Raw genomic sequence first — 23,861 nt, 5'->3', positions numbered from 1 at the left:
ATGAAGACAACACAGTGAAGGATAAAAATCATCTGGCTTTTTCAGTGAGCACAGCGCAGACACATAAGCTCTCTACAGAATGCATTGTATTTTTGAGCTCCAGTAACATTCAGAGAACACAAGCTTCAGTGGTTTTTAAATCTGTTACTGAAGGTATTCCCTTTCACCCCATCAGACACCACTGAGTGATAAGGGGATGAGGAAGTATTGCAAAAAATATTGCAGCTCAGACCCAGCTCAGACTCCAAGGCTGTGGAGTTTGTTCTACTGACTGGCTCTTCCTGTTTTCATAGTTAGGAGGGAATATATCTGTGTAACCACACCCTTGCCTGTGTGCTGGCTGCACCTAGTTTTCTTTGTGCACACTGAGAGACTGCAGAGGCAGGGGATAGGGTTTCAATAGTGGGGCAATGGTCAGAAAGAAAATGTTTTAGTTCTTCTGCACAAATTTCTCACTGAGAATGACAGAACAGGAAACATGAAAAACACAGGACCAGAAGAAGGAGGTAGAGAAGGGGGAGGAGGTGACAACACAGACAATACCTGTGAAAACAAGAAGAGCCAGGTGGGTCAGCTTTCCTTAAAATCGTTCCAGCTGTTGTTGTGATATCATGGTGGCATGTTAGCAAAAAAAATTACCTCAAAATCGACCAACAAAAAATTCACAGTTACCTTAACCCATTTACCACGGCTGCCAACCCATTTTACATTTTCAGCTCAGTTTTTAAAACCTTACGATCTACCTACAGCCCAGCCCATTCAGCAGTAAATGAATGTGTAACCTCGTATTGTGGATGGGTTATCTTAGTTGTTCTCCAGACTTAAGTTTGATCCGTTTACAGGCTCCTGCCATGCAATTGCATTTGTCCCCTGCCATTGGTAACCGTCGGGTTAACTTTTGTCGAGTGGAAAAAAGTTAGCGTTCATCTACAGCTTTGCTGTGCTAATGTGTTTATATCATGCTAACTATTGAATGTCGCAATGTTGGCAAAGAGAGGAAGTGACGTAAGATTTGCGCATGCGGGGTACCGATCGGGTAGTGACAAGCACATTATTTTATTTTATTTTTTAAAACTTTATTTAACAAACAATGAGTATACAACATACAAACAGATAAAGTATACAAAACAACAGAACATGAACACAAAAAGCCAAGGGTAAAAGAAAAAGATAACAATTATAAGAATACACGCAAAAATTCACATACATATATTGTTTTGAGAGCCTTTTTGTTGGTGGAGTCTGATATTGATTGTATGTACATTTCCACATCCTTAAAATAATGACAGAAATATGGTGTTTTGTTAGTAAACTTACATTTATGGATAAAAAATTTAGCTAAAAGTATTAACAAATTTATCATAAAAAAACATTTATCATACTTCTTGGGGAACTTAAAGAAACAGAACAAAACATTTTCCCATCGTAAAGAAAACTCCCTTAAAATATGGACAATAACAGACCTGCTAAATTCCTTCCAGAATCTCTGTGTAAAAGAACAGTACCAAAAGAGATGTGTCACAGTTTCTGGATGATCCCCACAGAAAGTACAATTAGTATTTATGTCCCTTTTAAATTTTACCATGTAGTGACTGGCTGGATAACATTTATGTAGAATTTTAAATGATACTTCTTTCACCTTATTTACAATCAAATATTTATGGGGGACCATCCAGACTGTCTTCCACTTGATATCTGGAACAAATCGGTTCCAATAAGATATATTATATATGGGAAAGAGACGATATCTTCTTGGAATAAACTACGTATTCTCTTATTGCTGTTACCAAGTTCCTGTGAAAAGCAGATTTTTCCTATTGGTGACTCAGCTGGATCAGAGAGAGTGACTGAGGTAGAGATCGAGCTGTCAGTGTTTTTATATAACATTAAAGTCCCTGAGGGTATGGCACCAAGCACCATTGAGAATTCCTGAACACTGATTGGAAAATTATATAGTGCAATAAAATCGTCATAAGTAAGTAGTTGTCCCTCTTTACTAACCAGCTGAGCCACCAATAGGATCCCATTTTGGATCCAAGTTTCCAGGAAAAGTGATTTATTGTTATATAAAATATCTCTGTTGTTCCAGATAAGGTATTTGTGAGGTGAGAAGTTGTGTTTATAAATGAGGGTCCACGCTAAGAGGACCTGCTTATGGAAGGATGAAAGCTTTACAGGGAGTTTCTCACCATTGTAATTACAATTTAAAATAAAATTAAAGCCACCAAAACGAGAGAAAATATGATATGGTATAAAGTTCCAGATAGAGGTAGGGTTTTAAGAAAATGTTTGGCCCAATTAATTTTGAAAGTGTTATTTAAAGTAGAAAAGTCTAAGACGTTAAGCCCACCTGATTCGTACTTATTCATCACAACAGTTTTTCTAATATAATGCGTACGGTTTTTCCATATAAAATTAAAGAGCATATGGTCAATATCCTTACTAATTTTCTTATCCAGATGTAAGGAGAGAGCAGCATATGTTAATCGGGATATCCCTTCAGCTTTAGTAATTAACACTCTACCTTTCAAAGACAAGTCCCTTTGCAGCCACTGGTTGAACTTTTTTGACAAGCACATTATTATTTAGGGCTTTGGAGTTGACGTCACGCCGCAGTGCATTGTGGGATCGCGACGCCATGACAGAAGGCCACAAATCAAAACAAATTGTGTTGGAAGCAGGACTGTCAGAACCATGCTTAAAATCAGCGCAAAAGACAAAGGGCTGTATCACGACCGATTGCGCCCAGACGCCAAGAGATGGTACTTGGGGAAAAAAGCGTGCATTGGTAGCCCAACTTCAATAACTCTACAAACGGCGCTACTGTTTAGTTTTCTGTCTTTATTTATGTCAAAAGCTATAGCTGAGCTGTACGTTTTAATTTTTTAGAAATCCCTCAGTCAGAACGTGGTATATCATCTTTAGATTGAAACTAGCGAGCTAACTTTGAACTCCGTTAAATTTCATAAATTCTGTTATCAAGGATGCCTGGATGTTAGACCTAATTGTTACACCTCGTACAGCAACTACACTGATCATTTTATTATATGTATGTATATATATATTTCTGTATATATTATATTATAATATATATTGAAAGCTGAGGTTATTGTGAACCGAAAAACATTCACTTATAGTATGATTTGTGACCATTTTACAGACAAAATTACCAAATAAGTCCAGGTGCCCTGTATGATACATGGGTTAAAGGGTTAAGGTTGTTTTTTCTTTTTTATTGAGTTGAAGTTAAAACTATACTTGGAAGTTTCTCCGCTTGAAGTTCCAAGTAACGGCAGTGACCCACTGCCAAACTTCTTGGAAAAACCTGTCATGCAACATCTGTGCAAGCGTGCAACTGGTGGGAGTTAAACCCAGCTTTACAGTTTTTCTTAATCTCTGTCATAGCACAGATAGATATAGATGTAGATAGATATTTGTTTTTATTGATGAGTGAGCATCAAGGGTCAATGATCCCTAATTCCCTGACCATTATTGATCACTGTTAAAAAAACTGCTTTCAGAGTTGGATCCCCAAAACCATCAAAAAAAGAGTGTGCAGCACTTTTGTAGAAGATTCTGTCAGGTACTGTGACCTCTGTCTTTTGATAGTGACATGTCTGTATTTTGAGTCAGTTCTCACAGTGATGTTTTTATCCCTCCACCTCTCTCAGTAATGGTGCATTGTGTCAGTGTGGGGCTGCGAGAAATGACCATGCCTCTGTGGCTCTTGGAGACTATTTCAGCGCTGCAATTGTGAACCACTGGGAAAGTGTGCAGCACTCCTCTGAACAACCAACTGATGCATTTGGAGAGGTGCAATTTGCAGGGGCCAGCAAGAGGCACAGCTATGTGGGTGGATTTATTTTTATTTTTATTTTTTTTGCACAATTCTATATCTCTAGAGCAGGGGTGGGCAACTCCAGGCCTCGAGAGCCAGTGTCCTGTTTTAGATAGCACCCTGGGTCAACACACCTGAATCAAATGATTAGATCATTAGCAGGCCTCTGAAGAACTTCAAGAAGTGTTGAGGAGATAATTTAGTAAGTTAAATCAGCTGTGTTGGATCAAGGTCACATCTAAAACCTGCAGGTCACCGGCTCTCGATGCCTGGAGTTGGCCACCCCTGCTCTAGAGCCTTAAAGTATTTGAATATGTTTGCATGTTCTAAAAAGCAATGCCTGTAAAGGTGATTGAAATAAATATCCAGACAAACCCTGAGTTGTGGTGTGCAAATGAGCAAACAAAATCTGTACTGATCAGATGTCATATTTATTTGAGCATCCTTTGTTCATTACTTTTATTACTTTCATTACTTCTTAAATCCTGTGCATTGCTGACATGTGCTTGTTCCTCTGAATCTGTCAAATCTCTAAACTTAGTTCCTGCGTCTGTCATGGAGCACTGAGCCTTTTTTTGTGTACAACATATTGACAACCCACTGGGGTCTTCCTCCACCCAACCTGGTTGTTTCTGTTGTGGGTGGAAATAGCAGGACACAGATAAAGACCTGGGTGCGGGAGATCCTCAGACAGGGACTGGTGAAAGCGTCACAAAGAACAGGTAAAAACTTTAGGCAAGGATAGATGAAAATCATCACATCAAATGCTGCTATGACAGTCTTCCTGACAAACTCATGTGTGATGTTCACCGTGTGTCTAGAATATGTGTGTGCTGTTTGCTTAGCAGAAGCTGTCATAATTTTCTCAATGACATTTAAAAAAAAAAACAAACAAACTAAAAATGTGTCTTAAGTGGACTTCCTTTATTTTTAAGACTATAAAACTATATAGGCTGTCTTGATATAGTCATATATTGAAGTACGAACTATTCAGTTCAATTTCATTTAGATGGTGCCAAATCACAACAACTGGATTTAATAGGAAGCCAATGAAGAGAAGCCAATAAAGGAGAATTATGAGCTTGTTTTTTTTTTTGTTTGTTTTGAATGATGGTTCATGTTTTTATTTTGCCTCTTGTTGTTCTATGTTTTAAACATTTACAATAGAGTTCAGAACAACACAACCAGAGACTTCAGATGCAGGGCCATGAATACTAGCACAGTGGCAGGTTTAATAAAAATTAACGCTGTCAGTCCCTCTCTCAAAACAGTAGACATATCTATCTAACAAATGATGCTGCCAGGTCTTTCTTGAACATACTCATGGTGGTTTGAGCGTGAAAAAATGTAGTCTCAGAAGATCAGTCGCCATGCTAACAACTTCTGCTGTAGTTCAAACATGCTTATGTTTACGGAATAAGGATATATCAACATCAAGCCTCAAAATACGTAAAAGGTGGTTGAAGTTTTTGAAATAAACAAGGCCAGGTCCTGATCTTTACCTGACATGGTCAAATAATACAAATGAAACTCAGCAGCAGAATTTAACTTTGGAAAAGAGCATCCAAGATTACCAACACCAAGTGGAGTGGCCAAAATCCTGTAATAAGAAAGAACGGGCATCAGTCAGCGCAGACCTGACCAAAATTGTGGGAAAACTCAGAATAACAGTGGAGAAGAAACTAGATAGGGTCATCTGATCTACTCTTATCGAGCACAAAGTTTAGGACAAACCGGCCAAGAAAAAAGAAAACATCGGTCACCTCCAATGGACGTCCATGGTTGCTATGTAAAAAAATTTCTCTGAAAACAAATGAAAGTGGTCTGAACAAAGTGAATCCTCCCAAAACATTGCAATGTGTAGGGGGTGTGATGATATCCAAGGGAAAAGATGCCTCAAACATTCTCAACAGTCTGACTGACATGTCAGTGCAGAAGGCCGGTATACCAGGGTCTGGGGGATGATTAGAACACACATAGACCAGGTCTGATCGTATAGCATCAAACCCAGTCTGCTAAAAGGGAAGGAAAAGACCTCCATGTCTTCTTCCTGGACCTAGCCAGTGCTTTTCATTCTGTCCCCCATTTGTTACTTAAACTAGAGGAACCAGCTGAAGGAGGAAATGATGAAAGGACTTACCACTATCAGAATAACTTCTCTTTATTATATCTTTGACCCCAAATCCAAGCAGTGACTAATGCTTTCTCACACCGATTTTTAATCTGTTCCACCCAGGTGCATGGATATTAACTACAGGTCTGCGCGAAAGGCTTGGTCGGTGTGTTGGACAGGCAGTGAGAGATCATGCAGCTGCAGCATCTTCAGTCTCTCTCAATAAGGTGGTAGCGTTGGGCATTGCTCCGTGGGGCGTAGTGGAAAAACGAGAGCAGCTGGTCAACCCTCAGGTAGTACAGTTTACACATTTCTCAAAGCATTAAGAATATCTTGTTAACTTTTACTATACAATCTTTTACTGTAAATCTTGCTTAAAGATTTGATTATATTTATTTTTTTGAATGTTTTAATATTAGCTGTCCATAATCATATAATGCTTATATTTCATGGGCACTAATTTCAAATTAATAAGACTATGTGGACCTAATCTTTGAGTGCTCAAGGTCAGGTAAATGTATGCTAATTGTGATTCATCTGGATAATCTTGGGACCAAACTTTGCATCTCCAATAAAAACACACCAAAAGGATGTGCAAGTTTCAGGCCTTTAAGACACCGTGGAAACTGATCAAGGCCAGGAAGAAACACTGGAATAACTGGTTTCCTTCCTTTGCAGGGAAGCTTTCCTGCAAGGTACTATGTCCAAAACATATCACAGGACTCCTGCTCACTGGACAACAACTACCAGGCCTTCCTGCTGGTGGATGATGGGAGTGTGGGCCGCAGAGGAGGAGAGATGAGTTTCAGAGCCAGACTGGAGGAATACATTTCCCACCAGCGCACAGGCATATTAGGTGAGAGATGGCACTATAAAATAAAATATTATTTTAAGAATTATAATACTTATTTTGACAGTGGTTGACCATTTATGAGCCTATCCTAGTTACTGTACAGGGCGTAACAGGTACACCCTGTACAGGTCACCAGTCTGTCACAAGGGCAGGGCTAGCACAAAGAGAACAATTTGGACTCACATTCACACTTTTGGGCAATTTCGAATCACCAGTTAGTCCTAACCCCACTAACTGCATGTCTTTGGACTGTGAAAGGAAACTGGAGCACCTAGAGAGAACCCATGCAAACATACAAATGCCACATAAGAAGGTCCTAGTCAAATGGTGGATTCAAACACAGGACCTTCTTACTTTAACGCAACATTGCTAACCACTGTGTTGCCAATGTTTAATCAAGTAAAAAAAAAAATCACAGGGTGCGCCATCTGTATCTTTGTTAGTTGCTGTGCCACTCTCATTAAGTTAGTAAAAACATTTTACCAAGATTGGAACGTGTTAAAAATTGTTGTATCTTTTTAAAGGAAGTGGCAGCATTGACATCCCTGTTGTTTGTATGCTGATATCAGGGGATGCAGACATGCTAAAGGTACAGTCTCTGCTTTATATGTTGACTGATAATCACAAAACATGTTGCGACTTGATATTCAAATTGTGTAAATATTTCGTTCGTGGTTTTTGTAACGCCTGTCAGAGAATGGATCTCTCTCTGAAAAACTCCATCCCCTGGCTGGTTCTGGCTGGCTCAGGAGGCTTGGCTGATTTCCTGAGTGATATCTTGGAGAACCTGTCTTCAGCTCCAGCTGTGCCGTCCTCTGGTGAAGGCAACAGTGAGGCGGGTCCCAGCGTGGATCTTAAAGACAGAGTGGCAGAACGGTTTAAGAAGCATTTTCCTTCGGAAGTACAAACCGACAAACTAGTTGAACAGGTGAGTGCTGAGGCTTTTACTTTGCAAGAGTTGGAGTAAAGATTTTCGGTAGCCCCTTTTATTACACCTCGTTAATAACTATTACATATATTATAAGTAATAACCACTTAATATCCAAGTAATATCATGGTAGCAACTGTGGTTACAGTTGAGTAATAGTTCCCTGAAATTTACATGAAAGCATAATGAACATAATAAATAACTGTGCCGTGAAAGAGGGTCTTCTAAACTCTTCTGCAAATCTAATGTATTCATATGACCATGGTATTAAAATGCCGCTTATTACATAGAAACTGCCACAGGTATTTCCTGGTAGTCATTACTATTCTTAAGGTTGTTTTAAAAGGTTATTAACTGGCTATTACAGGGTTCATTCGGGTGCTTGAAAGCTTTACAATGCTTGAATTTTAATATTGTCTTTTCAGGGTTTGAAAGTGCTTGAATTTCAGATGTGGTGCTTAAAATTGCTTGAAAGTGTAACTGTATTTTGCTGTACCTGAATAGTTTTCTTATCAGATAGAGAAATAGAATGAGTAAAATTAACATGCCTGGAGGTTGTCGTTTTAACGAATATTTGATGGAAAACGACAATGGTTGAGTTTGCATTCTCGAGTCACATGATAGCCGAGTCCTTGTAAGCAATTTCGACTACGTGTACGTTACACATGTTAATTTTTAAAATTATTTTTATTATTTTGCTAGCTATCAAACTCGCTGGTGAAATGATTGAAATGCACTGAGTGTGATGCAATACTGCAGCGCTAATATAGCATTTAGTTATGACATGGTGATTTATGGAATATAGTGTGAACTTAGCTAACATTACTTAGTATGGAGTTACTTCCCTCAAGACAAAGCTTTAAACATTAGCCCGATACATAACTAGCCAACTTAAGGCTCAAAAGCGAAGTTATCACCAAGTAAATAGAATATTGTTTATATCTCTGTGTATTGGTGCAGCTTTTTCAGGTATTAACTCGGTGCCTTTGGCAACACCTAGGGGGAAATAATGGTAATATCATCCATTTGGGCACAAAGAATAGACACATTTTTTGTGCTACCGAAGTTCCCCGGCTTTCATTCAAAATCTGTTTATTGTGAGCACCTACACAATAAACACCATAAACATTGTAAATGGCTTCAAGCTCACGCTGAGGCCTGAAGATGACTATCAGCCACTGAGACATGAGACACATGTATGTGTTTTTGTATATAAATGTTTCACATAAGAAAGAAGCATCAATATCTGATAAGAAGAGTTAATAATTTGGGCTTGCTGTGTATTATTTTTGTGGTGTTCTTGTTTTGTTTTTTTCAACAGTAGGTGAATATCTCTAACAAGTTGATTTGTTTACATTTGCACATCTTAATTTTTAAGTGAAATGTGTGTTTTGAGTTTATACACTGCATTCATATTAGTCAACCTGTTTTAACAAAGGAGGAATAAAGGTGTTTAAGTCAACCCAGGGTGATTTCTTTTTATTTTCACATGGTCTTACTGAGGTGATGCGAAGTGAAACATGTTTTTGGTAATGTGCTGGAAAAACTTGAAAATGGACTTTGAAAGTGCTTAAAAAGACCTTGAATTTGACCCTGGAAAAAAAGACGTATGAATCCTGCATTTAATATGTTATTAAATAGAAACAGGCAGCTACCAGCAATATTGACAGGTAATTATTACACTTCTTTACATTAGCTTTATTATGTTATTAATGTGTTATTAAATAAAAACAGACAGCTTTGCATTTTGCAGCTCTGTTTTCTGCTTATTATCCAGAAACTACCAGATATATTGCCAGGTAATGACCACATGTCTGGAAGTTAGTTTTAATAGGTTATTTATATGTTATTAAGTAGAAACAGGCAGTTTTGCATTTTGCAGCTCTGTTTCCTGATCCACTACCAGAGGTAATAACAGAACTGAGCCACTTACCAAGCAGCTCCTATATAATGATGTCAATAATTGTATAACCTTAATCTAAATTGCAATAGTGTAAGTATAGTTGTGCTGAAAATAGATAAATCTATTATTGTTGAATGTGAATCAAAAAAGTGACATCATAGGTGAAAATAAAGGAACTGTGGTCAAAGTGGAGCAAAAAGACTCTTCTGAATGGGTTTAGAGCATCAAGAAAATCTTGTTTTTATAAAAGTTCTAAAAATTGTTTGCTTTCAATCAAACATGAATAAAAACAATAAAATCATACCCCAGTATGACCAGGGAGGAATACAAAAATAGAATAAATATCAAAACCTGTATTTAAAAAATCCAGAACTGTTTGCCAACTGAAGAAGCAAAATCTCCACAAGCTCACAGCTTGCCAAAATAGCATAAAAAGTATAATAAATCCTAGTCCTAAAGTCTGGTCAAAAGTTGCAATGGGCAGGCAGCATTATCACACATGAAGAAATCTCTACCGTTTCACTCTCCAGATGCTGAACTCTGGAGGTAACCCATTTTGGCATGTGTGTTAGTTATTTATGGTTAGATTTTTTTGTTTGTTTGTTTTTTTTGCTCTGCTCTGCTTTGAAATCATTAGCCAGAAAAGTTACAGAGACTGCATAAAACTGACTGACATGAGAGATGCTTTCAAGCAGGTGCTATAACATCTGTGGAATGTACTTCATCTCCTACATCTTGTCCCTGTCATCTTGCAACTGTTTTCCAACATTCCTGTTTCCTTTTCCAGGCTTTTAGAATTTACCAGAATAGAGGTTTGATTACGGTGTACCACGGAGAGCATGAGAGTCCAAATGACTTTGACACAGTCCTGCTTAAAACACTTGTGGGAGGTATGTATAAGTAGACCATAATTATACATCATAACAGCTGCAACCCCTTTTTATCCTTAATTAAATTTTTTTGTATTTGTCTTTTTTAGCAAGTAAGCAGCGCGCATTAGTTGAGGCAAACCCTTATAGTGATGAGCTGAAGTTAGCAGTAACGTGGAACAGGGTTGACATTGCCAAGAGTGAACTCTTCAATGGCGACATCCAGTGGAAGGTGAGGAGGGGAACAGATGTGTAATATCAAGTTTGACAGATAAGTCAGTTTAAATGTGATTATTTGGCATTATAAATATTGACCTGCCTTAAAACATGATCTCCTTCCTCCAATTAAACAGTACGAAGATTTGGAAGACTCAATGACAGATGCGCTGATCAATGACAAGCCCCAGTTTGTTCGGCTTTTCACTGAAAATGGTTTGAACATTGTGGACTACTTAACCTATGGAAAGCTGGAAAGCCTCTATCGCTCTGTGCCAGATGGGAGCTTACTATATCAGCTGCTACAGCGCTGCCTAGCAGAGCGGCTGGCAATGGCGGAGCGTCACTCACCATCAGAACAACAGAATTCATCCTCAAAAGTGGCAGCAGATAACAATCAGAGCAGACCAAGGAGGGAGTTTACCCTGTTTGAGGTGAGTTTTCTAATCTAATACGAGGTTATGCTCAAGCAGATCCAGAAAGAATGTGAAACAATTCCAAAAACATATCCTTGTGCTTACTGTTCCATCCACCTGTTTCCTCAGGTGTCAGGGGTCCTGAAACACTTAATGGGTGATGCCTGCCAGCCTTTCTACTATAAAGCTTTAGGCTTACAGTCATCTTCATTCAAAAGGACAGCCATGAAGGTATTCTGAACTTTTTAGAATAAGCAGGCAGTGTACTTGTAGTGACAGTATCTCTCTTTTACATTTGACCTGATAATAGGTATTTTTATTCTTTTTTTTACTCATCCCAGCGTGCCACTAAGGTTCTGCATGGAGGTTCCAAATATCACCAGCAGCGTTGCCCCCATCCCTGGGCTTCACTCTTCCTCTGGGCTGTACTGCAGAACCGCAGTGAGATGGCCCTTTTCTTCTGGGAGATGGTATAGGCTCTGAGACAAACTTCAAGAAGTAATTTACTTGGGGGGGGGGGGGGGGGGGAGATAATTTTTGAGCCCCCTGCTGAAGTTGTAAATTTGCTCACTTCCCAAAAAAATTAACAGTCTTTACTTTTTAGGGTGCCGCATTTTTGGGCTAAAAGGCGCACTTACAATCCCTTAATTTTCTCAAAAATCGATAGTGTGCCCTGTAATCCACTGCGCCTTATGTATGAATTCTGGTTGTTCTTACTGACCTTGAACCAATTTTATGTGGCACACGGTGCTCAAAAATCTGTCAAAAATGTTTTATTGTGACTTTGGTGCTACGAAGCTGCACCGCTTAATGGATTGTCGGAACATTACGGCTACCGTAGTCTGGAGCCTCGTGGAATAATCTGGGTTCAAACTCCGCTTCAGGTCCCAAAGTCAAACGAACACTGCAGCATCACTGAGAGTTAAAAACTGTCTAAATTCTTTCATGTTTAATAGAATGATCAGTGTTGCTGCTTTAACAGTTAAGTTTAACATTCAGACATCCATGAAAGCAGAAATTATTCAATTTAACGGAGTTAGCAATTAGCAGGAGGTTAGCTCGCTAGTTTCCACCTAAACATGATATACTGTACCATGTTCTGACTTAGACACAGCTATGTTAGCATAACATAAACCCAGCGAAGCTGGAGGAAGAACGCTAACTTTTTTCCACTCGATAAAAGTTAACGTGAGGGTTCACGATGGCTAGGGACAAATGCAATCACATGGCAGGATGCTGTAAATGGACCAAACTTCAGGCAGGAGAACAACTGAGCTAATCCATCCACAAGTTAGTTATCAATATACTGCTGCATGGGCTGGGCTGTAATTACATCTTAAGGTTTTAAAAACTGAGCTTTAAAATTATTAGCAGTAATAAAATAAAGTTTGTCCCGAACCTTCGGGAACCCTAACGTTAACTTTTATTGAGTGGAACAAAGTTAGCGTTCATTCTCCAACTTCACTGTTTATATTATACTAACATAGCTGTGTCGCTAGCGTTCACGTAGCACATCATTATATATAGCTAGCCAAACTTCAGTAACCCTACAAATGTCACTGGTGTTTACTTTCCTGTCTTCATTTATGTCGGAAATGATAACAGAGCTGTAAGTCTTAATTTGTTTCAGAAATCCCTCAGTCAGAACCTGGTATATTATATTTAGATGGAAACTAGTGAGCTAACTTCTAACTCTAACTTAATTGTTACACCTGGTAAAGCAGCAACACTGATCATCCTATTAAAGATGAAAGGATTTAGACAGTTTTTAACTCTCAGTGATGCCGCAGTGATCGTTGGACTTAGGGACCTGCAACAGAGTTTGGGACCAGGCACGGCTAATGATGTCAGACTTAAAGACTGGATAGTAACAGCTGTTGGTGCCATTATTTTTTTTTTTTTAAAAAGAAAGAAACAAAATGACTGTAATCTGTCCTTGGTATGGCTCCATGCAAAATCTACTCTATGGGTTGAAGATGATCATGAAAAGCCTAAAACTACACAGGAGGAGCTTGTTAATAATGTGAAGCCAGTTGGGATTACAATCACCAATAACACTATTGAAAAGATGCTAGGCTATTATGGATTGAACTCTTGCAGCACCTGGAAGGTTCCAGCTCAATAAGGTGCTGTATAGACCTATATTAATTTAAAAGGGAACATCTAAATGATTCAGAGAAGGCTTGGAAGAAAGTGCTGCGGTCAGATAAAATCAAAAGCCATCTGATTTGAGCTTTGTTTCGAGGAAGAAAAATGCTGTTCATTGCCCAAAGAACTACTAGTGGTGCAACGGATTGATCCGAAATCCGAACCGATCCCACTCCATGGTTCGGTACGCACGTGATCCGAAGATTTGAAAAAGAAAAAAAAAGTATGTGTATGGTGGTGTGGTGGGTCTGTCAATCAGTAGTTATGGCCAGCGCTAGCGCTAGCATTTAAGCAGCCCTTTGCTGCCCAATCCGACCGGGCTAAAGCTATTACAAAAGCTATTGGGGTGTTTAGCTGCAGATGGGAGGCCGTATTCTGTTGTGCAAAACAAGGGATTTAAACTGTGATGAACGTGCTTGAGCCACGCTATGATATCCCATTGCGCGTCCACTTCAGTGTGACAAGATCGTTCCAAGCATGTATGAGCAGGAAAAGTTTAAAGTTATGGATGAACTGTCCCAGGCATCTTCTGTTGCCCTAACTACTAATGGGTGGACCTCCAGGGCAACGGAAAGCCACGTGACCGTGACCGCTTGTTATATCACAGCGGAGTGGTAGATACAAATCCCTGTACTGCCCTATAGATTACATTGGTAAATGGCCTGCATTTGTATAGCGCTTTTCTAGTCCCTAAGGACCCCAAAGCGCTTCACACTACATTCAGTCATTCACACACACATTCACACACTGGCGATTGCAAGCTAAATTGTAGCCACAGCTGTCCTGGGGCGCACTGACAGAGGCGAGGCTGCCGGACACTGGCGCCACCACTGACCACTACCAGTAGGCAAACACGGAGTTAGTATCTTGCCCAAGGATATTTGGCACGCAGCCAGGAGGCAGCCTGGGATCGAACCACCGACCTTCTGATTAGTGGCTGACCTGCTCTGCCACCTGAGCTACAGCCACCCCTGTAGATTACAGGGGTGGCTGTATAGACATTAGATTAGATGAACCTTTATTTATCCCTCGGGTGGGTTCCTTCGGGAAATTCAGTTTCCAGTAGCACAGCACCGACAGAAGTTGCAGAATGTGAGCAGAAATATACCATATATACAAATATATAAATACAGAGTATACAAAATGGATAAATAGAATAAATAGGAATAAGAATACAAGGGTGTGGCACATTTCAAGTATTGTGAGTCTATTACACCGTTGGATATTAACAAAAACTATTGCACAGTGAAAAGACACTACAGCTTACTTGTTCCCCCCCTCCTTTGTCCCCGTTTCCCCTCTCTCTCCCCTCCAGCGAGGAGTTAAACAGTTTAATGGTGTGTGGGACAAAGGACTTTTTAAGTCTGCTGGTCCTTGACTTTGGGAGAAGCAACCTCTCACTGAACAGACTCCTCTGGTTGTTTATGTCCGTGTGCAGAGGATGGAGAGGATGCCCAGCATGGTCCACAATGTCCATATTGCACCTTAATTTGTTTTTATATAAGTGCGTGGAATGAGTCTTCTGTTGAACGTTTTTTAATAGACAAAAAGTACTTGAGTAAGTAAATGCCGAGTCAAATTTTTGTCTTTTTTTTTCTATTTTTGCTGATCCAAAAATTGATCCGATCCGTGACTTAAAACCGTGATCCGATCAGAACCGTGAGATTTTTGATCCGTTGCACCACTAATAACCACAGTTGAGCAGAGAGGAGGAAACATTATGCTTTGAGGCTGTTTTGGGGCCCTAAATGACCTCCAGCTGACCACAAACTTCATGAGGGTGGCTCCAACATACTCCAGTGGCCCCTGCACTCTTGGTTGGCAATTTGGCTTTTGCCATAGAATACCACTGGTGCCCTGCTTTTCACAGATGAGAGCAGGTGGTCTAAGGAGTCATATTTATGGAGGGATGCACAAACCTCTACAGGCTAGGCAGTAGGGTTGGGCGTTATGTAAAAAATTTCCAACCTACAATTGTCAATCAAATAATCGACAGTGTGAATTATATTCGCGCATGCACAGACTTTTTGATGGGCGGAGCAATGTAATCATGCATGGACTGATTTGCGTGCTTACAACACAGAAAAAGTCCAAACATGGGTGAACTAATTGCTAAAAAAAATATAAAGTCGCCAATTTGGGATTTCTTTGGCTTGACACCGGAAGAAAGAAGTAAACCTAATGATGTAACCAAAGCGATGTGCCGCTTGTGCAGACATAGTGTGAGCAAAGGACTCAAATACAACTAACTTGCATATGTTTTTTTTTTCTTTTTCTGAACATAGGCTACTGCCTTTCTTTCGGTTATGTGTTTGGGTAAATGAATCTCTGAATTGGGGCGCACACTAAGGAAGGTGCATTTGCTCGCAGATGAAAGAGGGGGCTTTTAAAACAGCGCTATTATTATTATATTTTTCTGTTGACAGCTTCCATTAGCTCCATCATTATTAGCAAACTTACTCATGGGCAAGTAAATAAATAAATCGCCCTTGTAAAAACGATCTGAGCCATCGTCGATAGTTGATATATTCAGCACTTACTGCACTTACTACCTTTTAGGACTGCCACAAATGATTATTTTGATAGTCGACTAGTCACCGATTATTTTTGCGATTAGTCGACTAATCAGATCATCATCCACTGGACGTGAAACGTACAGCTTAGTGCACCAGCATGCATCTGCTCTTATATAACTATCATTAGCTTACAGCTTGAAGTTTTTAAGGTATGTGCTGACTAAAAACAAAGACAAGTTGATAGTTTATGAAATTTTAATGAAATTTGCAGATTCTCTTGGTGGCGTTTAATAAACTCAGCCGTCTGCTCTTTGCTCCCTAAAATATAACAGGACATTGGAGTAAATTTGCGACCATCCCATACTTCTGTTTAATCAGTTCTCTGTTTGATGTTTATTCAGCTGTGTGAAAACTATAACTTAACTAATCTCAGCCAAACCGATTTACTCAGGAACAAATAAAACACTGAAAAAAGCCAAACAATAACATTTTTAAATTATCTAAGTGACTTATATATCATGTTTAACCTGAGTAGCCAAAGATCGCGGGGGTCTGAAAATGATTTGCCAAGAGTTCGCTGTTCTCACCGGCTCTAGTGAGCCTTGAACCCCGGCTAGCTATCAAGCTGGTGGGTAACAGACGTCTCCGAAAACGTCAGAGCGCTTTTGCAAATATGTGTTGTCTTAATAAACTGAAAATATCTTAAAAGTTTATTTTGTGATCCAGAAAGAATAATTAGAGTAATATTTAAACTAAGTAGCTGTCGCCATTGTTGGAAACTAGGCCGCGCTATGAATTCTGGGATATGCTGGGCCATGAAGGATACACCTGACCTGATTCCCTTCCGCTACAGATCGGGTAGTGACACTTTCAAATCTGGGGAAATGAAGGACGCATTTTTCGGCCGCATTTGGAAGCATCTTTGAATTTGGACAGCCTTCATCGCGATGCTGTAACGTAATCGGCCTACAAATGCGGCCTCCGAAGGATGCGGACCCTGAATTTGGACACAGCTACGATCTTGGGGACTGCTTCTTCTTCTTCTTTGGGGTGTAACGGCAGCTTACACTCTTGAATCCTACTTATTCCTGCGTCTTTCAGGATCTTGCAAAGCTTCAAACGATGCATCGACTATTTAATAAGTCGTCAACGATTTTGATAGTCGCCGTAATCATGACTAGTTGACTAATCGTGACAGCCCTACTACCTTTAGGTATTGGGATGATATCCTTGGACTCATTATCAGATGTTATGCTGGTGCAGTGGATAATATGGTGATTATAAACTGGCAGTTACTGGAGGATGAAGGAATTGATACCACTGAGTGGTCCCCATGCTAACCTAGGATCCTGTCTCCCTGGACACATTTTCTTTAAATTCAGTTAATAATTTTTATTTCCATCAAACATTTTGGCGTCCTTTCATTCCTAACACATTACTCAGTCCAAATCAATACAGATATGAGTTTTTCCCTATTGAAATCTAATGAGTTTTCAAAGTGTTCCTCTAAGAAAAACAATCAGAAAATATATAATTGCTTGCTTTCCAGGCAGGTGAGGCAGTCCTGAGTGCTCTTGGTGGCTGTAAGATACTCAGAGAACTGTCCAAACGGGAGGATGAGACTGAAACCAAACTCTCCATGAAAGAACTGGCCCAGAAGTTTGAGAACCTGGCTCATGGTGAGACAATAACTACAACTGTCTGCTACTGTTGATGTTATAATAATTAGATATTTCAAAACCATTTCACAAAGAGCCCTTTGATTTTTCCTTTTAAAAGCTTATGTAACACAATAATAACAAACCTATCTAACTCTTTGTCATGTGTCTTGTGTCTACTTTACCTCAGATATTTTCAGCTCTTGCTATCGCAGTGATGAAAACCGCTCTTTCAGCCTGCTGATTAGAAAGTCTCCTGTCTGGGGTCACAGCACCTGTCTTCAGATGGGTGTGAGCTCTGATGCTCGGCGTTTCTTCAGTAATGATGGTGTACAGGTGTGTCTTATCTTTAATTCATGTTGTTGTCATGATTTCAAAGATGAATCAGATGAATTTTACAAAGGAAATATAGCATGATATTTGTAAAATAACACAACACTTCATGTTGAGCCGGTGAGCTGCTGTTGATGGATAAGGACTGCTTTTCTGTGCTCTTCCAGTCTCTGTTGTCCCAGATCTGGTGGGGTGATATGAAGAGGAACACAGAGATCTGGAAGCTTCTGCTCGTGTTCTTCTGCCCCATCCTCTGCTACACCAACCTCATCTCTTTCAGGTAAAATTTTTAATTTAAGGTTTGTAAATTATTTTTTAATATTTTTTTAAACATTTGCCACTTTTTTCCCCGCAGGAATCAATACGATCAGCAAGAGGAAGAGAGGATGCTTTTTGAGGATGAGCTGGATCAGGACACTGACAGTCACTATGGGAACACTGTCTTCTCTTTCTCTGACATCAAGCAGCAGTAATATTTCTACCTGCACTCTACAGTATTAATCTGTAAAACATCAGTTTGTTATTTATTTGCATTAGTCTACTAATTTACTTTAAAATGTTTTTTTTAATATCTCAGTGAAGTTGACTCCGAAGGTCAAAAGAGTGATGCCATTAAAGGTGAGTCCTGTTCAAAGAGTCATCTGATTCTTGCTCCATATGCTGTCATTTTTAGTCACCTGCTTATCTATGTTTATAATCTTTGATACAGGCGTACCCCAACGACTGCCACAAAGTCCATTCATAGTGTCACGCTGGCGTCAGTTCTGGTTTGCACCGGTCACCTCATTTCTGGGCAACGTCCTGATGTACTTCCTGTTTCTCTTGCTTTTCGCCTACGTGCTGTTGGTGGATTTCAAGCCCCCACCCCCCTCAGGTCCAGCTGCCACTGAGTGTGTGTTGTACTTCTGGGTATTCACCCTCGTTTGTGAGGAGATCCGACAGGTGAGTGAAGAGAGACATCTTACTTAGAACTTTGTTCGCCAAAATGTTTAACTGTATATAATGTGAAGTGAACAACTGAATGCAGCAATATGCACTTAATTGAAATCTTTTCTTTTTAATTGCACATAGTAGAAAGAGACAATATGTGTGTCATTGGAACACAGTGGTTAACATGCTGTCGTCTCACAAGCATTAAATTGAAGATGGACACAAAAATAAATAAACAAAATTAATACGCTTCAAGGTGCATGTATAGGCAGGTATATAAAAACTATTATCATACTAAAGTATGTTGATAGTTTTTATTATTGTAGTTTTTGTTTTCTGACGATCTGTTAAGTTTATTTTTTTTCATCTTCTTCAAGACGCTGTTTTTGGGGACGACCTGGAGTCAAAGTTTCAGACTCTACATTCAGGATGTGTGGAATAAATGTGATCTCACTGCCATCAGCCTGTTCATTGTCGGACTGATTTGCAGGTATGGACAAGATATAAAAATGATATCTTAATCTTAGATTGCTCATCAAAAACTTTTCACAACACTACATACAGTTTAGTTTGTCATTGCATGATTGTAACATTTAAGAAATCACAGTATTCGTTTTGTGGTACTTGTTTGGCTTCTTAAGTGTGTCTCAAATAATTTTTTTAATACTTAGTTTTTAGTCACTTAAATTTAAAACATTTCCTCAGTTAACAACCAAATGTTACTGGTTAATTTACAGGTTTGCCACCAGGTGGTGCTGCTGCCTCACTGATTCAGTGATGCTGTGCTTGTGTTTCAGGATGTTTCACCGGTCACATGAATTTGGCCGAGATGTCCTGTGTTTGGACTACATGGTCTTCACACTTCGCCTCATTCACATTTTTGCCATTCACAAGCAGCTGGGACCAAAACTCATCATTGTAGGAAATATGGTGAGAAAGTTACCATCAGTTGGAATTATACCAGGAATATGTGTCTAATAATACAATGTGAGCAACAACATGACAATTTCCTCCTCTTGTTTAGATGAAGGATGTCTTCTTCTTCCTCTTCTTCCTGGGCGTGTGGGTCTTGGCGTACGGAGTTGCCAATCAGGCTCTGATCTACAACTATGATCCAAATCCAAATCGCATTTTTCTGAGAGTTTTCTACATGCCATACTTGCACATCTTTGGATACGGCTCTTCCATCGAGGAAGAGATGGATGGTACAAGTGTTTGTGCAATTTGCATGAAAATAAGAAAATTGTTATTACACTGAAATCAGTTTTAAAATGCTGCTTTTTTCTACTGCAGGTTTTTAAAATTCATCACAGCAATTAGAAATTTAGTTATTTTTTTATTATTGTAACCCTTATTTTAACCTTTCTCCTTTTATCTCTATTTTGTGACAGTGGGACGGGTACTAAACTGCACAGACAATGTGACTTTGATTGAGAGCGGTGAAGAGCCGTGTAGAAATCAGGATAGTAACTGGCTGGTAGTGATTCTGCTAGTCGTATATCTCCTGGTCACCAACATCCTGCTCATCAACCTAGTCATTGCCATGTTTAGGTAAAGAACCAGTCTGTCATTATGTTTCTCTGACTGCATTCACAAACTGTGAATGGTTTGACTTGACTCAGTGGCTCTGATCTGCTTGTATCCACACAGCTACACTTTCTCTGAAGTGCAGGAAGACAGTGACACCTACTGGAAGTTCCAGCGTTACAACCTGATTGTCGAGTATCACTCCCGTCCTTCTTTGGCTCCGCCTTTCATTATCCTCTCACACATCAAAGTCTTTATCAAGAGGATCATCCACAAAGTGCCCTCTGTAAAGATCCACCACTTTGGTCAGTATTGGATCAGGAGTCTTAGTTCACAATAATACAATAAATTTATTAATTTAATAAAGCTATTGCTTTATTATATTGAAATAATAAGTGTAACAGGTGAGAAAGCCACAGTTGAATTGGAATTGGATACTTTGTTAAATATCTTCCAGTTGTTGTTGTTCACAAATGAGTTTTTATGGGTTTTTTTGATCAGTTGCTGCCATGTTATCACTAAGTTACTCACTAAAAATTGCACTGTCTAAATGAGAATGGGCTCTTTGTTTATTTGCAAACTGACCTCAGCTTAGCACCGATGTAAACAAACAGTGAGTTGAAAGGTAATCAATTCAAACCTTTGTCTTTTCTATCAGTGTTAGACTTGGAAGCAAAGGCAGCGAACAGATTATCAACATGGGAAACGATTCAGAAGGAAGACTTCCTGACTGCTCGAAACAAGATCCAGAAAAGCAGCGACTCAGAAAGGCTCAAACGGATGTCTGCAAAGTGAGCAAAGCATCCTGCTCCACTGTAGCAGCAAAATGAAATTGTGACTCCATCATTCTGAAGAATGTTTATTTTTTTGATATAGGGTAGATGATGTGCTTAAACGTCTGACTGAAAGCAAAGAGTTTGAACACAGACTACAGGCTCAGGTAAAACAGAAGCATTTTTCTGAAGCTCTGACTTTGTCATTTAATACCCTTTGACTCATTCCTCATACATATGTAGAAATGCTGTGAAAGAGCATGTCTGCACAGTCAAAGTATTTTATATAGAGATTAGGGAGTATAATGACAGAAAGATGGAACATGGGGGAAAACACCTACTATAAAGCAGAAAGGCAGTTTAAGTTGGGTTTATGCAAAGTTGTTTGCTGGCTGAGGTCAGAGATAATGTGGGTGATGGTAAGTAATGCATATTTAATATTTTGGAGAAAAAAACAGCCAATAGTTTTGGTTGCACATTAATTAGAGTGTTAGAAAGTGACAAATTGTGGTCTTGTAGAAATGAAAGGTGAGTTTTAGTTTTAGTTGGTAGTTGGATTTTGGTCACTAGATGGAGCCAGGCAAGCTGTCTCTATTTCATCTGTCTTTGAACTAAGCTAAGCTAGGCTTTGCTGCCCTCATGTGTGTCTTTGATGATGCAGTTTCCTTATTCAAGATGATTTTCTCCAGTAGGAGACAAAACACCTTTAAGCACAAAAACATTTTTACTCTCTGAGCTTTCCAATTATTAAAATAATACTTTATGTTAATGCTCAAATGGGACTACATAATATTTATTGGATATAAATACTGAAATTAAACAGATTATTTCAATCTTTTTTTGTGTTTTGTTATAGACACAAAGACAAGACATGCAATAAACCGAAAGCTTGAACACATATATATCTGCCATTATTCATTATTGATATCAATAAAAAATAAGTCATCCTTTTCTCACTTGGTTTTCATTTAGATTTAAGAATAACTATTCTATTCTGGACTTTTATGATATTCTGATATTCTGCTCTTTCTTCTCAGATGGAGCAATACTCAACTGTCCTCAACTGGGTTGTGGATACTTTAGCACAAGGAAGTACAGTCAAACCTCCTCGTGCCCTACCTGTGTTACGAGGTACTTCCCAGAACTTATGAAATCAGTTTTGCTTACAAAACAGCCTGCAAGTTGAAAAAGTCACACTGCTTTCACTTGGGTTTTATTGCAGTAAGTAAGCAGATAACATGTCATCTTCACTGCTTTAGTTTTAAAAGCGCTTACTAAATCTTTTACATTGTAGTCGGATTTTCTGTGATGTTGTCTATCAGGGGTCATATTGAGAGCACGTTAATACTTTTTTTTGCTCCGTTACACTGCAAATATGGGCCGTATTTTTATGTCTGCATTATTGTTTTCTATTTAATCAAGTTTTTATGCAGTATAATACATTTATTTTTAATATGACAACAAAGGAATTTGTTGCTGAGAGTTTGGTTAAAAAAGCCTGCCACAATTCATGTGGTATGCCTTTTGGACAAATGAGACCAAAGTATTGATATTTGGATTATTTAAATAATTTCAGAGATTTTTTTTATTAGATCATTATCTAGTTATTATGTCCTTGTAGAGAAATTCTTAGAAGTGAATGATGTATGCCTGTTTCACGTGGCTGCACTATACAAAAAAGGTTCCTTGTCTTGTCTAATTCTTGGCACAAAATCAAAGTGCAGAGTGAGCAAATACATTCCAGACAGTCAGGCCTGTCTGGTTTCATAACGTAGTAGGTAACTTGTAGGTAAGAAAAGAAACCAAGGGTAAAATCTAGGTTTCTTTCGAATTCTCGTTTTATGCAGATGACACAGTTATCTATTGTTCATCTACTTGATTAGTACAAACACTTGAATTTCTTGAGGCAGTCTTAGATGTTGTTCAGTCTCATTAAACTTACTTTGTTTCATTTTCTTTTCCCTTTCCTTCCCTTTTTGCATTACTGTGATCTACTCCTTTTAAACATACCAGGGCAGCACCTAAAGAGGCTGTATACTGTTTGTTATTGTGCTTTATGTTTTATCACTAGTTGCGAAAATGATGTACATCACTGTTCTCTGTATGCTGCTGCTAAGTGCTCATTTCTGAATATCCCCATCTCTGTATATAATTGTTTTTTAATCTAAAAATGTCTGGTCGAGGGCACCAGTTTAGGTCACTGAGATGAGCAGGTGACCATATGCCATATGGCTGAGAGCACCTGGCCTGGGATCAAATCTGACCCGCAGCACTTTGCCACATGTCTTCCCCTTACTCTGCTTTCCTGTAACTCTTCACTGCACCTATCTAATAAAGCCAGAAAAAAGCCATGTGTCTGTATATGTAAAAACCACAACCAGTCTACGCTTTCACAATATTATACAAATGTTTGTCTCCAGGGTCAGAATGGAGTTGTGAATAGACATTTTAAAATATCCTGTCCCCTTTGTGCTGCAGTAATCTACATAAGAAGTTCAGACTGCACAACTGATTATCAGACTCATGATGGGGGAGTTTAAGTCCATTTAAAAAAGTGTGAGAAGTGTGAGCTCTTTGGGCCAGTTTGACTGCTTTTATTACCACTCTTGTAATAATGTTTGCTTTTTGTGTTCACCTGTCTGGACTGGACTTAGCTTTTTCTTTGTGTATTTGCTGAAACTTCGTCTCCGCTCTTTGCCAGGTGTGTCTTTAAAAACAGATTTAAATCTCAATGAGATTTGAATGAATAAAGAATAATAATAAAAATACTTTTGAATGTGATCATTTTAGTAAACTTGATGAAAGAACCTATTATTTGTCATTAATAAATACATTTTAAT

General features: G+C 38.9%; 1 protein-coding gene across 1 annotated transcript; it reads left to right on the top strand.

The window, feature by feature from the left end:
* The first annotated feature begins 13 nt into the window (after positions 1–13).
* Positions 14–23,787, top strand: LOC113019256 (transient receptor potential cation channel subfamily M member 4-like). Its single transcript, XM_080305137.1, has 27 exons — positions 14–565; positions 3,522–3,583; positions 3,672–3,849; positions 4,380–4,560; positions 6,075–6,244; positions 6,630–6,807; positions 7,329–7,393; positions 7,499–7,732; positions 10,423–10,525; positions 10,615–10,736; positions 10,858–11,154; positions 11,266–11,367; positions 11,478–11,606; positions 17,350–17,479; positions 17,649–17,794; positions 17,959–18,071; positions 18,147–18,260; positions 18,369–18,409; positions 18,501–18,733; positions 19,099–19,211; positions 19,519–19,651; positions 19,746–19,926; positions 20,113–20,272; positions 20,372–20,553; positions 20,907–21,039; positions 21,125–21,188; positions 22,059–23,787. The coding sequence occupies exons 1-27, from the start codon at positions 479–481 to the stop codon at positions 22,170–22,172; spliced, it is 3,765 nt and encodes a 1,254-aa protein (XP_080161263.1). The 5' UTR covers positions 14–478; the 3' UTR covers positions 22,173–23,787.
* Positions 23,788–23,861: the final 74 nt, after the last annotated feature.

Source organism: Astatotilapia calliptera, chromosome 8, assembly GCF_964374335.1.
Source record: "Astatotilapia calliptera chromosome 8, fAstCal68.1, whole genome shotgun sequence".
Taxonomy (NCBI): domain Eukaryota; kingdom Metazoa; phylum Chordata; class Actinopteri; order Cichliformes; family Cichlidae; genus Astatotilapia; species Astatotilapia calliptera.
Note: the sequence above shows the minus strand (reverse complement) of the source record. Positions and strands in the feature narration are given on the sequence as shown.

Coding starts and splice junctions, on each gene's coding strand:
- LOC113019256 (XM_080305137.1), top strand. CDS start 479: ATGAAAAACACAGGACCAGAAGAAGGAGGTAGAGAAGGGGGAGGAGGT. Junction 7,394..7,498: donor GGGATGCAGACATGCTAAAG/GTACAGTCTCTG, acceptor AACGCCTGTCAG/AGAATGGATCTCTCTCTGAA. Junction 19,927..20,112: donor CATCGAGGAAGAGATGGATG/GTACAAGTGTTT, acceptor ATTTTGTGACAG/TGGGACGGGTACTAAACTGC.